Source organism: Poecilia latipinna, unplaced genomic scaffold (genome assembly GCF_001443285.1).
Source record: "Poecilia latipinna isolate Pla-1442-1.1 unplaced genomic scaffold, P_latipinna-1.0 Scaffold1037, whole genome shotgun sequence".
Classification (NCBI taxonomy): domain Eukaryota; kingdom Metazoa; phylum Chordata; class Actinopteri; order Cyprinodontiformes; family Poeciliidae; genus Poecilia; species Poecilia latipinna.
In genome coordinates, this window is record NW_015113653.1 from 12,417 (window position 1) to 30,650 (window position 18,234).

The window sequence follows — 18,234 nt, forward strand, 5'->3', positions numbered from 1 at the left end:
TTACCAGGATTCTTTATTTATTTATTTATTTATTTATTTATTTATGTGGTTTTGCTTCTCCGAAACGGACAGATGTTACGTCTGCAGCTCCTCCAGAGCGCCGCCCTCCTGGATAACGTGAACCCAGGAGGCTCCATTTGTTAAATCCGCTGGATGAGTTACTTCCAGCGGTTTCTCAGTCTTCGCAGCGGCGGAGCCGCGTCTGCAGGGTTGATTAGCGGACTGCGCATGTTACAGTCTAATTAACTTTTGCATCGTCATTTATTTCCTCAAGATAAACTGCCGGCTCCTCAAATGGATTAACACAACGTTGCATTCTCTTTAGTTTTCTCTGGTCTGTAATGGAGACTTAAATTTAACGCGCATTTCAACCAAAGGTTTGTAATGCGCTTCCTAACCATTTTTTATTTGTAAGTATTGATTTTATTTTTTAGCCATTTAGCCAAGTCTCTGTAGAACCATTTGTCTCTGCTAATGACATCTTCAATGCAATTGTTTGATCCCAGGCTTAGTTTATGGACTGTAATGTGAAATTGGACACCAGTATAAGTCTGACAGTTTGTTCACCAAGTTACTGTGCTCTCTGAGAGGATCTGTAAGTATTTGACATTGTTCCATGCCCATCGTTGACGTTAGTCTCTAACAACATGTGGATCAGGTACACTACAAAGAGCATACGTTTCTGTAGTGTAGTGATTATCATCTTTGCTTCACACGCAAAAGGTTGCTGGTTTGAAACCAGACAAAAACAGATTTAGTTTGTTCTATTCATCACAGGTGTTTACTAAAGGTCAACAAGGGTCTGTGGTGTCATGGTCTGTACTCTGAATCCAGGCATCTGAGTGCAAACCTCAGTTGACATTTTCATGTGTTGCATCTCACATCATCAACTTTGGAACCTCAAACTGAAACAGAGCAGAGAAGTTCAGTTCCTGTAGTGTAGTGGTTATCACGTTTGCTTTACATGCAAAAGGTCTCTGGTTCAAAACCAGACAGAAACAGTTTTTGTAGGTTATGCATCTCTTGGGGTGCAGTGAGACAACAAGAGCCTTCCTCTTTCGTGATGGTTCATTTGCCAATCGACTTCAATGTAGGCTTCTTTGAAATCGAAGCTACTTTACTTCAATTGCCAATTGGCAGTTCTATGGCGTAATGCACATGTGTCAAACTCAAGGCCTGCCGGCCACATGTGGCCCCCCAGCATTTTATAGGCCATGGAAACTCAAATGCAATATTTAAAACTTCAATACATAAAATCAGTTATTTAACAATATGAGATGGTGCTTAATTTATTTTTAACATTGTATTTTTATACATTTATGCTACATAAAACTTAACAATAGCAATAATACCCAACACCTAAAGTAAGAAATTGCCACTTGATTAAATGGAGAAATTTGATTTGGAAAGACGGTCAGGATTATAATTTAAAAGTTAGGTGTTAGCTGTCATAAGGATGGTATTTTATTGCCTTTCATTACATTTGCATAATTTTTATGAGAGTCCTATTTCACATTTAATTGGATCACAATTCAAATTATATTATTTCTGATTTGATTTTAGATCTTGTGTGTGTTTGAGATTTCATAATTACCGGTAACTAAATGTGATTTTGGGTTTATTTTTAAACATATTCATTTGCTAATTACCAAAGCAAGTTAATCTATTTTAGAATTATGTGTTTAACTACTTCGGGTATTTCCTAATTACACATGTGATTTAATTTCCTCAAATCTCTAGAATCCAAATTTATTTGAAATTTTTAAATTATTGTTCTCCTGTATGATTGTTGATTGGACTTTGTGCTGCATTTGAACAATAAACATGAGAAATGTTCATGAAGTCAGACGTCAAATAAATGGCGTGTCATTTACAATACAATTATATTATGCCATATTTATGCGTGGTCTCCTACTTCAAGTGTTTCTGCGATATTAGTAACCACATTTTGTGATCTATTTCTCCTCCAGGAACGAAGGCTTTGCGCTCACCCTTTCCTCGAGCTCTACAGAGATGGTCAGATCCAGTTCATCGTCCCTCTGGCTCGGCAGGGGGATTTTTATGTGCCTGAGGTGCGACAGGCAGAGAGGAGGCTGTCAGAACAAGAGGAATTTCACAGTGATACTGACGTCTCAGGTACACCATCGCTTTTATGTTGTGCTGCACTGGCACAAACAGATGTTTGCATTTTTGTTGAATTTCTTTCTAAGTGTCAAAAATGTCACATGGCTTGAAGCTTTTTTACATGAGTGACGATTTGGTATTGCAGGAATAATTGCATATTTCACTTTTTTATTTTGTCAACCACAATCTTTGTGTTTTTTATTAGGATTTGTACAATAGGCTAACACAAAGTAGCTTATAATTGTAAAGGCAAAAAAAAATTACATGGTTTGCATTTATTTTGCTCTTCCATTTGTTAAGCTGCCTTTCCTAAGAAAGGCAGCCAATTACCTTAAATAATCACCTAATTCGTGAACAATCATGCCTTTATTGAAAAGGGGCAAGAAGAAAGCTATTGTTGAAAGAAAGTTACAAGTAGTTCCATTTGCTGTTTGCCACAAATCCTGTAGGGGGCAGAATAAAGTCCTCTTGTCAAATGAGATGAAAACAGAGCTTTTCTGTTTACATGTGAAAGAAAACTAAAAATGCATCATCTGGAACACACCTTTCCAACTGTAAAATACAGTGGTGACAGCATCATGCTGTTTTCAGTTTATGAGACATCATACCATAAAAGAATTGCAGCTGAAAGTGGCTTTTCAAAGTACTGACTGGGGTTAATACAAACACATGGCGCACAAATCAGATTTTAGTGATTAAGAACTATGTTTCTTCTTTTCTCCTCCTTGGAATCATGCAAAGTCTTGTGTTTTTGTATCACATAAAATCATTATGAAAATGTTAGCTTGATGCTGTAACATGACAAAATATGAAAAAGACCAAGTTTCATAACTCAAGGTGCAAATACTTCTACAAAGAATGAGTATTATGTCTCATCTGTTACTGAGCATTAAGTCCTTATTCATACATAATACATGAATGGGGAAGGAAGGTTATACATAAAATGTTGCTGCTGGTTTTTTCTCCAAAATGCCCTTTTCCTCCATTGTTTAATTAAGAATTACTTCAGTTGAGCAACTAAGCTTTATTTCTGAACACTAAGATTTAACCTGATCTTACTGAATCCCGATGCAGCACAGCACTGTGGCCACCTTAAGGCACAGCTTATATCTCTTGCTTATATCTCTTCCTACTCATGAGGGAAACATCTTGCTTTTAAGTGTCTATATGCTTCAATATGTTTTCATGCTCAACGGGGAAAATTAAGCAAAACAGCCAATACTGTAAAATGCAAATCGGTTGAACTGATGGACTCCATAAAAATGTTGAGAGGAGATATTTTCTACGAACGCCGTCTTGGTCTGCCATCTGTCCAGTCAGGCTCCTTGATGTTTTGGCCTGAATGTAAGGGAGTTGGACCCTTGTATCGAATGCCGTTTTGTTTATGGGCAGCTCTGTAGAAGTAAACTGTTACTGACACCTCCTTAGGTGTTAATGAAAAGCCCAAACACAACAGCCTCTGCTGGAGCTGTGCTGCCACTCACCAAGAGGGTGACTGCAGCTTTAAGGACACCACCTGGAAAGCTTGCTTTCAGAGAGAATACAGAGCACTCAAACATAAACAATAGCAATGAGATATAAAAGATCTTAAAGAAGTGGACGGAGTTGTTGTTAGTTGATGAAGCTTATTATAAATTTGTTGAAGCGTATAATTAATGCTGCTTAGATGCCACTAAGCTCTGTTCGATTTCAACATCACATTAGATGGACAGCAGGTGAATAGCAACAACACTTGCTAATAATAATAATAATAATAACTCGAGCTATAATTATTGGAAGGAAGATAAATACAAAATAATAAGAAGTAATATTAATTTGGAGTTTAATTGTGATAATTATGTTTATTTAATCTAATTTGCAAATGTCTACAGGCTTGTGCCGGTTTGGATTTTTTTTAAGCAACTCCATTTTGTCACCACTAACACCTGGCTGTGGGATATTTATTAGCAAGGAACTTTCACAATTTGACTTTTTACACATGAGGTCTCCAGTCAGGGCACAAAGCTTTGATGCACTGAGTTCCTGAAAAACTGTATATCTACCCACTCCTTCACCTTCTTTCTCTCTAAATTGGTAAAGAAAATTGGCAGCTTTATGCAGTAGCTGTTGCAATAAATGGGAAACCTTTGCCATTGTAAGTTGAAAGGATTTTAGACTTCAGAACATGGACACATTTTAAAACGTACTATTGGCTGCTAATCAAATTATATCCTGAAGACGGCAGCTTGACAACATAAGCTGAAAATGAAACAAGTGGTTCATATGAAGAAACATTTATTTCAAGGGCATGAATATAATTTTACAAAAGTCTGGATGTATTTGATCAAGTTTTTTTTCCCCACTTTTTGCTGAATTGTCTCCAGATGTTGCCAGTTTTAGCTCAGATTTGTTTGTTTTTAGCAGCCTAATAATAGGACCTTATTGAATATGTTGATATTTTAAACTGTAACTCAATAAAAATGTCAGACTTTTTAATCACTTCCAAACCTTGTAACATCTTAGCTAAAGCCCACTTGTCAATAAGATATTCAAGTTTAGTCTTTCATTCAGATGTAAATTCTATATTGGATAACTTTGGCACCTTTTTGCAACTTTATAAAAACTCAATAAGATGCTTTTCTTTACTTGCATGACATCTCAGTTTTTTTAAAACTTAAAAATAACAACAACAAAAAAATACTACTGGAATTTAAAACATACCTTAAAATATTTTCTTTCTTTTTCTAACTACCCAGATTTACACCAATTTCCATTTGAATTTCACTCGGTCTGAACAGAAAGCCAGACCCTAGAAGTTCCCCTGTGAATCTTCTCCATTTTTTTTTCTCTAAAGCAAACAAGAGCGCTGCTGACAAATCCTGCTCCTCATGTGTCACGGCCACAGTGCAGAGTGGAAGTGACATTCAGGTCCATGCCTCTGAATGATAATGTGACAGATAGTTGTGCCCCTGTCACACTGGGATCTTTTCAGCCAGAGTGAGCCAGCGGAGCATTCAGGCCACTGGAAGCTTCTTCGGTCTATTGACACCCCGCTCCACACGCACTTGCAGTCGACCACCCGCCACCGCCGCAGCCCCCCCCAAAACACTCGATACCAATCCTGTCTCGGTGACCTTATCAACCCCCAGCCTCTGCACACATGGCTCCTCATACTGCCTGGCAGCATCCTAACAATTATCCTGTCAGTCCTCGGCATACTTCACTCGGCTGCAAAAGTGGTTTTGCATTTTGTATCAGTGGTAGTTCTTTATAAACATGCTGCATTTGCCGCCTCGGCTTGCTGCTTTAAGACTTTTGGGAACAGTTTCAGGTCAAGCATCAGGTAATATTAAAGGAATAACTCACAGCTCAAGTCCAGCAGAATATGCGTCTAGTTTTCAGTAGAGCTCGGTTGTGTTTTCTTGTTTATGAACTTATTTTGTTTCAGCACATCTTGGCTTCACTTCTGTCGAGCAACTTTAAAGCAATTATAAATTTCAAAGTGCATAGTAACTTAATAAAATGTATAGACGAGAGCAGCACACAAATATCAATAAAAGCGCCAATAAAAGCAAATAAGTAAATGTAATCAAATGCACATTCACCAGTCACTTTATTGCGTGCAATTTCTTAGTAATTTGTTGGACCTCCTTTTGCCTTCACATCTGCTTTAATTTTGAATGCCATACATTTTACAAGGTGCTGGGAAGAGCCATCAGAGATTTTGCTCCATACCCAGATGATGGTGTCACACACAGTTGCTGCAGACTCCTGCACATTCAATATTTAAAACTCTTGTTCCTCCAAATCCCAAATGATACCAGTTGGATCTGCCGTACCCTTTTGCAAAGTTCAAGAAGCCTGGTTGAGACAATTTGAGCTTTATGACACATGATCCTCCTAGGAAACTCTGCCAGAAGACAGGCACACTCTAGTCACAAAGTGATTTATGAAGTTAGCATCAATGCACCGGTATGCTGCAGTGCTTAAGCAATGCTCACCTAAAGTATGCCAAAAAAAAAAAAAAAAACATCCTCCGCACCATTACATCACCAGCCTGAACTGCTGATGCAAGGAGGGATGTATCCATGCTTTCATGTTGTTTACCTCAAATTCTGACTCAAGCATCCGAATGCTGTTGCTAAGATTGAGACTCACCAAACCAGCCATCATTTTTCCACCTTGTTATAGTTGAATTTTGGTGAGCCTGTCACTCTTGTAGCCGTAGTTTTCAGTTCTCCCCTGACATGAGTTGGACTGAGTGTAGTAATTTGCTGCCGTAGCAGATTACTACGCGTCTCCGCCATTCTGCCCATTTCTGCTCATTCTCTTCTGACCTCTGAAACAACTGGATTCACTGGATTTTCTTTTCTTTTTCAGTTCATTCTTCCTAAAGCCAGGAGAAGGTTGTGTGTTTAAATTCTTGGTAGGTCATAAAAATACACAAGTGTCAAACTGACTGGAGGATGTTTAACTCTTACTATCAAATATTCATTTGTACAAAACAGCTGCTCTAGATACATTGGCATTTTGTGCCTATCTTGCTCCTTTTGGTTCCCATACACAAATTATTTCACAGCTTTGTACTGAACTATGGAGTATCAAATGATACGAGATAAAAATTAGAAATTAGATAGTTTGATTCATTCTGGAGACAAACGTTCAGATAAATGTCAGAAATTGTTTTATTCATTTTCCAGGTCTAGATAAGTACGTAAATATGAAAGTGAATGGAAAAACATATATGTTTCCAGTCTTTATTTAGTTAATTTAATGTGAAAATGTAAAACATTTTAACTTAAAATTTTGTCTAACTTAAATATAATTTTTTTTTTTCAGTTTTTTTCTCCTAAATGTATTTTTCTTTCTGTTTTGCGAAGTGATTTAGGAAGTAATCATATTTCTTTCAAAAAGAGAAAACTGAAAAATAATGAATTTGGGTAGGAAAAAAACAAACTGAAAAAAGAACCAGAGGGATTTTATAGTTATTGAATGAGGTAACACTCAAGATGCCCCGTTAAAAATGTGTATATAGGACCATTTATCTGTTTTCTAGCACCTTTATATTCTTATATTCTTGGACATGTGGTTTTAAAACTGGATCTGTTTTAGGAGTCAAACTGAAATTAATATTTGTTTTTACTTTTCAAATAAATAAATAAATAAACTGTTCCTGAAATAAACTTTTTTTATGGTTAGTTGATTTGATTTCAATTTTACAAATTTATGTTTTTTTTTGTTTTTTTTAGATCTTACAGTAGAGGTTATTTAACTTGCTCAAAAATAACTCATAGCTATACTGCTGGATCAGAAGCCAGACTCAGGATCATGTTGTTTTACAATTCGTAGAGGATGCGTTATGATAAAACCCCGTGAGTAAACTTTCTTTGTGCTCAGATGTTAAGAAAGATGACTAAAATTTAAATCTGGAAAAGTGTGGATGTTTTAGATGGAAAAATGTAAGTCACAGATTTAATCTAACTCTATGTTAATTCCTTAATTCCTTAGGCTTCAGCTTATTTCCAATGACTGTGGTTTTATTCCTGTTCACCCAGACAACTTGTGAAATGTGATTTTGGATCCTGACTGGGTTTGAGGAATCTCTTGTTGTTAGATGATTAAATGGAGGTCACATAACCACATTTTCTTACAGTAGGGGATTATTAGGTTGTATAAAATTAAATACAGAAGAAGTGAAATGATCAGAATTCCTTAAGTTCCTCACAAGTTTTGGATTGAGACATTGCCATAACTATTAAAAACAACTACAGTCATTATAGATGAACCTTTTCAGCTTTGATTGGACAATAAGATTANCAATGTGGCCCGTTGAGGGGGGCCAATATGCTGAAGTGGCCCTCGGTGAAATTGAGTTTGACACCCCTGCTATAAAGTGTATTTGAATGTTTAGAATATCTGAGGCAGACAGTAACTAGTTATATTTACAATTAAAGGTTAATATTGTAACAACATGTAATATAATTTTATATAATTCAATAGTCTATTTTTATGTATACACATTCCTCGATTTAGAAAGCGTATTTATTTAATTGAAAATTGATACTGAAGGTGATTAAAGCCATTGGGAAAAAAATATTTTAATTTATTTTTTTATTCTTAGTAGCCCTCATCCTCCTGAGGTGACACTAAACGCATAAATAAACACAACATGACTTCTAATGCGCGATAATTTTAGTTAAATTCAGACCTAATTTCGACATCACAGCTAACATTTCTCCTCCTCCGACATTAATACACTGCTAACGGTTAGCGGACGGTCCAAGCCCCGGTAGAATCCCTGGACCCCACTCACCTTTCACTCGTCCATATGATGACCGGGACCTGCTCATCGCACTGCACCGTGATGAGAACACTGAACACGGCCAGAAACACGGTCATGGACCCGGGAATCCGCTGGAGGAAGAGGCTCGCTGTCCCTGACGACGCCATCTTTCCTCCGATATGACAGCAGGTGCCGAACGTGACGTAGAGGAGACCACGTGACGACTGAGGAGCATCTCTGCAGGAGCGCGCTAAACTCCGGTGTATCTATGGCAAAACAACTTAACACATAATCACAATACAAGATATTGGTGAAATTCTCTGGTTAAGCAATCCTACAACTAATTTTACAAAAAGAGCGACACGTAAGTAACAAAGACAAGTTATTATGCGCAGCTATATTATATTATGGCTTACTTAACCCTGAAGAGTGTGTACAGATATTTAAAATATTTTTCTGTGTTTTTATTCAGTTTTATAAGCTTTGACATCAAAATACCTCAACTCAGTTGTAAAATTAAGCTTAAGTTTTGTTTTCTAAAATACCATTTAGAAATATATGATTGTCCTGGGGCTAGAATAGAAACAAGGGTACAAAACAAAGACAAATCACAGCTTTAAAAGTCAGATGCTTTATTGAAAGCATACAGGAGGAAAGAGTAACAATGACAGAAAGGTAATTCACTTAAAATAATGGCAAATCAATGTTTTGTTTCCCTTAGAAAAGTCAGTAATCCGGGGATAAAATACTCTCTATTTATACAAAATATGCATCAAAGCTGGGGATAATTTCAAAAAGTTAGTAGATCTATAGAAAATACAGCATTTTTCAAACATACTTTCCCAAAATCTTCACATAATGGCCATAAAAACCCCATCAAGAATATCACAAATCAAGTGTTTGGTGTTGAACTGCCAGGCTATAAAAGCGATCCAGCCAGAACTGTGATAGTGATCGGTGCTGCAGCAAACAGATAAACAAAAAATTGAGCAGGAATCAGAAACCAGAAGACAGAAAAGAGGTTAAAGCACCTCTGACCTCAGACTGAGACCAGAAATCAAGCAGACGATTCCCCAACCGACATGTGGCACAACGTGGAGGTAAACGAGCGTGTAAAGTTACCTTATAAAAGATACAACAGGCTAAAGACGTCAGTTTTTAGCTTTGATGGAAAAATTAATGGCTGAACATATAAGAGGAGTAAAAGTAGGGTTATGGGTTTGCAGAGTGATGTATTATTTGGCATAAAACAGGATGAAAGAAATGAAAAATCTCAGTATTTTCATGTATAAATTGTGGATGTGAAGATTAAATCAACATTAAAGTAGTTGGAGGAAAAACATTTAAATGGGGTCAAAATCTAAACGGAAGCTGCTGTGGTAAAATCTTAAAAAAGATCATCTAATGTGAGTCGAGATGTGTAAAAACTGTTAGCGTTAGATGCTAATAGAGTTAGAAAAAGTCCAACTTTTAGAGAAAACTTGATGGAAATGGGAAGATATAAACAGAACTGGGAGTTTAGCTGCTGGCGCTTTGGCACGCTAACGAATCAGGACTGACATCAGTTTATAGACGCTTGTCAGTCCACAGGTGCTTTAACTGGACAACACTTCCTGGTCACTTAAAGAGCAGCTTAACGTTGAATTCTCCAACCGCATCATCAGAACCAACATCGAAACACGAAGTAAACAGTGAAGAAAGATCGTAAATGTATTTTAAATTACCGCCTTCGTAAGCGTCTGACGCCGCTAAATCAAAGCAGAAATTATTTTAAATATGAGAATTAAAAATGAGGGATAACAGAAATGTAAAAACAAGTGAGGTGAACAGAGGCACAGGTTGGATTTGATCTGAAAACTAGGAGCAGAAATGATTCAAAATCCACAGCAGAAACAATTTCTTGGTCAACATACATTCAAAACAGTCATCAACCTGCATCACAGCTGCTGTTCGCTAATTCAATTTAAAACATGCTTTTTATTTAACAGCTGGAGATTCTGTTTCTTCAAAAGTACAGAAAACAATCACTGATGATTGTCGTTTTCTTCATAATTAACTGAAAAATCCAGCATGTTGTCAGAGCAGAAGGTTAGTGACCCGAACCAGAGTCCAAACTGTGTTAGCATCTGACCAGGCTAACGTTACATCCGTCCGTCCGTCCATCCTGCTCGCTGTTTGGAGGGAAATCGAGCCTCAGGATCTGGTTTCTATCTGTCTGTGGAGACCTTCAGCCTGAGCTTTCAGGTTCCTGAACTCCGTCTGGATGAAGTCGGTCAATGTCTTCCTCATTTCCATCTAAAACAAGAGTTTGGTTAAGACCAAGGGAGGAAATCCTAATAAACAGGGAGATTTCTTAAGTGTGTTGACAAAGTTACAGTGAAATTTAACATAAAATACATTTATGTTAAATTTAATTGATATTAATAATTGATATCAATGTCCTTTATTAGTCCCATATCTCTTATCTGAAAGGTTTTTAATGTGTTCAATCTGACTAAAAATTCATCCTTATTTTTTTTCTTAGATGAATGGCGAGTTTATTTTATTCTTTGTTTCTTTTGCCTTTTCATTTTTGTATTGTTTAAATAAAAAAGTTCCTTTAATGATTTAAGACTTGGGGGATCCGGGCCCCCCAAACCCCCCTGGAATTTACGCCTGTGGTTATAAAGTTAAATTTACGTCACAGAAAACAGACGGTGTCTGCAGCTCAGTCAGGCTGCGAGAGAGTGAGAGAGAGCAAGACTATAGCATGCAAATCAATGTATAATTAAAATAAAAAGTAAAAGAAAAATATATTTTTAAAAAATATTCAACAGCTAGAATATAAAAAATATATAAATAGTGAAATAAAACTGAAAACTAACAAAACAATAAGATAAAAAAAAAATAAATAATAATAATAATCCCAATAATAAATTGGGATTATGTTACATTACTACAATTAAAAATGACAAACAAATATTAATCTATGTTACTATGTATAATCAAATAAGTTGGGAAAGTTATTTTTGGAGCAATATTTGACCTAATTATTACTTCATCAAACTATTTATGTTTTTCTATGTTTTGACAACTTCTGTCCTCCATAATTCAATGTTTAATGAATTATAATATGTGTTAAATCTGCATATAAATGTATTCCTTAATGTTACTGGGGTTAAATAAAAAGCCCCTGATAGGTTCAACTAAACGAGAAGTAAATAAATAATTATTAAATTGGTATATAGTGACACATCAGGATTAAAGAAATTAATGCCACCAGTTTGGTCATTTTTAGTGTTCAGTGTGTAAGGAAATGTGTATAATAAGTGTTATATTGGTTATGAGATATAATTACATTACTGTTAATTTTGGATGTGAATATCAGGCCATATTTTCAGTGCATTCCTAGTTCAGACATTTTTCTTTAGTTAAATTTGCTGCTGGTTTATTTTTCCCCTTAAAAAGCAGCTTGTCGTTTTCACCTGGCTCTTCTTTTCAGCTCGGAGGGAATCAACCAGCTCTTTGACGCTGAAAGGTTTTCCCACCAGGACCGTGATCCTCTGGAAGAAAAAACAACATTTAATACCAACAGAAGCAGAACAAATCCAGAACACATCCAGGTCAAAGGTCTTACGTTCCCGGCCCGAGGAATGTAGGGCGACTCGTTTGGCAGGACGTCGGTCAGACCTGAGGAGACGAAACAGCAAACACTCACAGCTGGAAGCACAGAAACACTTCCAGGAGAAAACAATTAACACCATCAACTCAAACAAACCAAAAAACTATTTTATAAAAAACAAAAAGTAGCGCTGTTTCAGTTGCTATGGCAACGAGTCTGAGTGTGGACTCAGAGAGCAAGAAAAAGTGGTTTGAGTTGCTCTTTAACAGGTTTCCTGGGCTATTTTCCTCTTTGCTGTGGTTCTCTGAATTAATAACCCAGGAAACCTGTTAAAGAGCAACTCAAACCACTTTTTCTTGCTCTCTGAGTCCACACTCAGACTCGTTGCCACAGCAACTGACAACAGCGCTACTTTCCAGGTTTCATTCAGTTAGCGTCTCTACTGCAGCAGCGCGGCTACGGATGGCATGTAAAAGAATCGTTGTGCATGAACCTTCCTGATGTAAACGAAAACATGCAGCGTGTTCGTACTGTGGGTTTACTCACCTACATGCCAAAGCGGCAGGATGATGGGATTCAGAGAGCACTCCGCTATCAGCCGACCTACACCTGAAACACACAACAGGACCAACGATTCACCAGATGTAGGAGATATTTTAGAGGTTCTCCACTTCCTGACCGGGGCAGAACCAGCAGAACCTGGTCCGATGCCTGGTTCTGAACCAGATAAAGGCCGAGACTCTGGGTCAGGCTGAAGAGTGCAAACAGTAGGAGACGGATAGGAAAGAGGCTGTTCCACTCACCCCATTTCAGGCGGATAAATTCCTCCGTCATGTTGATTTTCCCTGTTAAATCAGGAATAAAACAGAAGAAGTTTTATTTTGATCCCAAAGACTCAATGAAACAACATCTAAAACATGAACTACTGACGAACCTTCAGGGAAAATGTGGACCCATTCTCCCTTGTTGAGTTTCTCCAGGACAAAGTCCATGCCCTTCTGGTAAACACCGTCGCCTGCAGGAGACAAACTGTTACTGCGTCTTTCATTTGTGCAGAAACCCGAACTGGGGCTTTGCTCGGACTCACCTCTGCAGACAGGAACACACTTTCCTCGGCTGAAGAACCGGGAGTGCAGCTCTCTGGTGAAGCAGATGTCAGACGCTGTCGGCGTCCTGTCCGGTCCAAACAGAGGTTTCCATGGTTACTCACAGGGAAAATCTGGACTGGAGGAGCAACCAGGGATGCACCGATCCACTTTCTACATTTCAGATACCAATATCTGAGGTTTATCATCAACTGATACCGATTGATACAGAAAAACAGCCGAACCGACTGAAATGTTTGAATAACTCTGCACCAGTACAGCTCAGTGAAATACACCAGCAGCTTCACAAGCTGGTCAAGCATGGAAAAACAACTTTAATTTGTTCAATCGGCTCAATTAGAACAGCCAATGTAACATAAATAATAAAGAAACTGAAACTGACAGAAACAGCATGTTGACTATCTCAGTCAAACATGTACAGAATAAACTGCAACAAACCTCAGATGGTTCAGAAAGAGCATTTAGAAATTCTAAAAATAAAGTAAAATAAAAAATAAAGCATAAAATTGGACTGAATGGATCTGCCCTTAAAACCCTAAGACTGGGCTTTTCAGTCTGAAGGTTGCTTAACTTTATTTTAATCTTTCTATTTTTTTTTAAATTATTATTATTTAACTTTATTTTTTTAATTTTTTTGGCCTATTTATTTGTCGATTTTGGCCCATGTGGCCAAAAGTTTGGACACCCTACCTGATCTAATTTGTGAATAAGTTAAAAAAGAAAGTCTTGACTCTGCCTACATCTCCCAAAATGCAGTGCAGTCCTACACTGGAGCTCAGTGAATATTCTATCTATTGATATTGATCCCGTGTCTATCCTGATATATATTGTTGTTGATTTATTGTCCAGATATTAACATCTGATCGGTGCATCGCCAGGAGAATAAAAACTCACCATCGCATCTTCCTGTAGCTCCACAGCTGCCGCAGCTTCAGCACACCTGCTCCAAAAGAACAGCATTACTTTACTTCCTGGTTACAACCCTCAGGGCCGAACCGCCAACGTTCCCGGGTCTTACCCCAGATGTGGGGGTCGTCCATGCAGGACTGGTGATTGGACAAGGTGATGAGGGGCGTGTCCGACGGCCGGTGGTCAATCAGGTCCAGCAGAACCTCCTGGTTGTGGACGGTCAGGTAGTTCATGTACTCTGAATGGAGACCAGAAAGTGGCTGCTTGCTCCGCTAGCATGGCTGGATGTTTGTTTGCAGTCAGAGATTAAACACTTACTGGTCCAGATGAAGGAATACGTTCCCACCATGCCCATGATGAAGGAGCTGGAGACCCGCCACGCCAGCGCAGGGCATTGTGGGAACGGCCATCGGACCTCCAGGGGCATCCTGGCTCTCCAGAGGTTCTACATACAACCACAGTCACCCTGACAACAAGAGATGAAATAATCATAAAAATAAAGTAGAATAAAACAAAGGTCAAACTGCTGCAGTGGTTCCAGTCCAGAATGAACGACCTTCAGATTCTTCAACTTGAGGTTTGAAACATGAGCGTGATTGGACGTTCCAACAAAAAAATGACGCTAAGCACATCAGAGCTGGTTTGGCAAAAGATTAGCCATTAAGCTAACATCAAGCTAATGTTAACATTAAGCTAACGTTAACATTAAGCTAACAGTCAGCTATCAGTAAGCTACAGTTTGGAGTTCCCAAAAAAAAACAACAACAAGAAAATGGAAAGATGGAGAGAAAAAAAAATACCAGAGAACTCCACTAAGATAAACAGATGGATGGATAAATGAATGACAGATGGATGGACAAGGGAATGAATAGAAGTATAGATGGATGGATGAATAAACCGATGGATTAATGTATGGACGGATTAATAGATGGATGGAACTATCACGATGGTGAATTAAAGATTAAAATCTGAACTCCTGCAGACCTGGAAAAGTCTTAACTTCCAGATTTTTCCAAACTGCATGAATCCTGGATTCAATCAGGAGACTAAAGTCTGAACTTTGTGACACAGAGGTCAAAAGGCGAGGAGCTGTGTGATCTAACAGTGACGTCACATCCAGCAAGATTTTTTTTTTCTCCTCCAAATGTGAATAAAAATATTGATTGTCTCTTTTTAACCGGAATGCATAACCTAAAAGTTGTTCTACTTGACTGGTTAACCAGGTATATAATTCAAGTATAGCTGTGTTTATGTTGATTTTTTGTTTTTTTCTCATATTGTCACTTGTTGTTATAAATGAAGACTATTTAAAAGCATCCAGCAGCATGTCTCAGTCCGCTGTAACATCCTGTAGTTCCTGAACAAAGTCTCTCTCACCTGAACACGTTAATTAAGCTGACCAACACAAACTGGGGCAGTCCAGCTAACACGTCAACTAGCATTCCGGTTAAAGTTGAATTATATTTAATCAAATATCAGGATCACTTTACAGCTCTAATAACCACACATAACTATTTTTATTCAAATAAATGCACTTTGCAGCCAATCAGACAGTAGACCCCTCATTTCTACACTTTTAAGTTGTTTATAGGAAAGCAAAAATCTCCTTTTTTATGTTATACTTACTTTATAACTGTCTCTAATGTCAACCTTTCTTCCTTCTTCTCCTTCTTCCTTTTTCTTCTTCTCTTTTAGTTAACTGCAGTATCTGCATCTCTTGCGGCGATATCGCCTCCTGCTGGATAACCTGATCATTGCAGTTTTTATTATTCTAAAATCATTCGTCAGGTCGGATTGTTTAATATTTTTATGTTTTAGTTCATTCCCAGCCATAATAAAATTGAGTAAAAAATAATTTTGTTAAGATAAATGATAAAATATTTTCTAAGGACCTTCACACCCTCACATGTGTCTGATTGACAAACTGAAGATACTCCTTAGCAGCACTGTTCTGAGGAGAAATTATATTGGTAATTGCTTAAATTATGTAATTAGTTTAAAAATGTAAGAGCCAATCTTTTTAACTTAGCAAAAGTTGAAAATCATCAAGTCATTTGAACGTTATTTTCTTTTCATGATTAGCGTACCCCCTTCCAATATGGCGATGATCTTGGCGTATTGCAATCCTTCAGGACGCAGGGATTTTGCGTCATCAGCGGAAGCAATCGCGGGAATTCGACAGTTGGTTGAAACAACCGGTTGATGTGAGAGGGTCTTCGCTGCAGCCTGCGGAAAGGGGCGGTGACGGACCACTNTTAAATACAGAAGAAGTGAAATGATCAGAATTCCTTAAGTTCCTCACAAGTTTTGGATTGAGACATTGCCATAACTATTAAAAACAACTACAGTCATTATAGATGAACCTTTTCAGCTTTGATTGGACAATAAGATTATACTAGAAAATTCCTGCAGAAATTTTAAGGGGCCTGCCAAAGTGTGCCCGTCGGTTTGGACCCAGTGTTCCTATGCTAAAAATTAGCCTTAATGCTAAATAAAGCTTTAATGTAGTCAATAACCTGTGGAGAATCAGAAGCATGTGGACTAAGCTGTACTTGTACCATTCAGTATGTTGCAAACGGTAAATTAGCCAAAATGCTAATAATAGCATGAATGGTATCAGTAGAATGTGGGGTATCACTACCATGTTGTCACCCATTGACTCAGTCCAATCAGTATTCTAAACATGTCTAATAAGTAAATAAATTCGCTAAAAGCTTATTTTAGGTAAAATGCTAATGCGTGCAAGGAAGTGCACTAGTGGGTGGCAGTGAAATGCTAATGTTTGTGCTGATGTTAATGAACTGGTTTGCTGCGCAAGGCAGTTCACTATCCTGAGAAAAAACATAAAAGAAGAATAATTTTGCACCGCCTGCGGCGGTGCACTGACGTGTGGGGACTATGCAGGCTTTTATTTTGAAACTTTCATTAAGCTTCATTTGAAATGGCAACACTAATCCCATGTGTAACAGTGGTTTCATTAAACCAGTTATCTAACACAAAAAAGAGCAAATACATGATGTAAAAATGATCAAGGCTTTTATTTTGAAAATTTTCAATAAGCTTCATTTGAAATTGTCACACTAATTCCATGTGTAATAGTGATTGGGTTAAATCAGTTATATAATGCTCAAAGCACAAGTAGTTCAGAATACCAGGCAACTCCTCCTCCATAGTAACAGACAGTTCCGCCATGTTGTAGTTCTGACATGCTGCTCAGGCCTTTGTTTTAACTGAGTCTTGGCCATAGATAGAACTACAGTTATGGCAGTTATGGCTGCTGGTTTGTAGTCCAAACCAGCAGCTCTTCCTTTCTGTGTATTCTGTTGCTATAGCGATGAATCCTCAGCTGACTGCTGTGTGTGTGAGACAGAAAGCTGGGGAAGGATTTCTATCTTTGAGACACCTATGAAATGCTAATGTTAATTCACTATCCTGAGAAAAAAAAAAACATTAAAAAAAGATTTATATTATTGCACCGCCTATGGCAGTGCACTTTCGTGAGTGGAATTTTCAGAGTTTTATTTTGAAACTTTCAGTAAACTTCATTTCCATACCACACTAATCCAATGTGTAACAGTGGTTTGGTTAATCTACCTGTATAATGCCCAAAACAGGAAGTAGTTCTAACTGCCAGCTTACCCCTCTTCTGTAATGTTTGAGTGTTCCACCATGTTGTCGTTCTGACCTTCTGCTCTGCCCTCTGTATTAAAGTGTTCCGCCATGTTTAGAACTACAGAGTCTTTGTAGTCCAAACCAGCAGCTGTGCCTTCCTCTGTATTCTGTTGCTATAGCGATTAAACTTCTGTAACTGCTGTGTGTATGTCAGAGACTTTATCTAACTTTATGAGAGACCCAGTCGGTTTTAATGAAAAAAGCAGTCCGAATGACTGCTTCCCGTTCAGGATCCGTAAGGTAACGTAAAAATAATAGCTCCAATGCCGGGATTGAGACACACATTTTGAAAGCACTTTTGTGGGTGGGTACGCAGCGGTACGAGCCGCATTAACGGTAACGGAAGAAAAATATGGAATAGCACAGTGACGCTTTGGATTTTACTAGGAGTGTTTCAGATGAGTTTTTTAGACGATAAGTGTATTAGTTGGAGTTCGTGAGCGTGTGTGCAGTGTTTGTAGTAGTTTTGTTCGTCTGTGTCAAAATAAGCCATCACTACATGGCTGAAGAGCGAGCTCTGATGCACGGAAGAGGAACAGACAGCCCGCGCTCCTGTATGC

The 18,234-nt window shown here is 37.9% G+C and overlaps 2 protein-coding genes and 1 non-coding gene across 5 annotated transcripts in view; 1 reads left to right on the forward strand and 2 right to left on the reverse strand.

Moving 5' to 3' along the window:
- atp6ap1a (ATPase H+ transporting accessory protein 1a) overlaps positions 1-8,604 on the reverse strand; it is a 19,269-nt gene extending 10,665 nt beyond the window's left edge. Inside the window, exon 1 of one of the 2 annotated variants that reach the window (XM_015051251.1) lies at positions 8,417-8,604. In XM_015051251.1, the coding sequence (XP_014906737.1) occupies positions 8,417-8,553 (137 nt within the window). In that variant the 5' untranslated portion in view covers positions 8,554-8,604. The remainder of the gene's footprint in view (positions 1-8,416) is intronic. The other variant, XM_015051250.1, reaches the window with a different exon arrangement.
- Positions 929-1,001, forward strand: trnav-uac (transfer RNA valine (anticodon UAC)). The gene has a single exon. It is a non-coding gene; the product is annotated as a tRNA-Val (tRNA).
- A 393-nt stretch (positions 8,605-8,997) lies between the features above and the next one.
- On the reverse strand, positions 8,998-15,731 carry tafazzin (tafazzin, phospholipid-lysophospholipid transacylase). 2 transcript variants are annotated; one of them, XM_015051253.1, is made up of 11 exons: positions 15,629-15,730; positions 14,321-14,468; positions 14,112-14,240; positions 13,988-14,033; positions 13,075-13,160; positions 12,922-13,002; positions 12,791-12,832; positions 12,534-12,596; positions 12,003-12,055; positions 11,851-11,928; positions 8,998-10,681 (listed from the first exon to the last, which is right to left on the reverse strand). In XM_015051253.1, the coding sequence occupies exons 2-11, from the start codon at positions 14,427-14,429 to the stop codon at positions 10,580-10,582; spliced, it is 789 nt and encodes a 262-aa protein (XP_014906739.1). In that variant the 5' UTR covers positions 14,430-14,468; positions 15,629-15,730; the 3' UTR covers positions 8,998-10,579. The 2 variants fall into 2 exon arrangements, with proteins under 2 accessions (XP_014906739.1, XP_014906738.1); XM_015051252.1 differs by having other exon boundaries at positions 12,922-13,160; positions 15,629-15,731.
- Between the last annotated feature and the right edge of the window lie 2,503 nt (positions 15,732-18,234).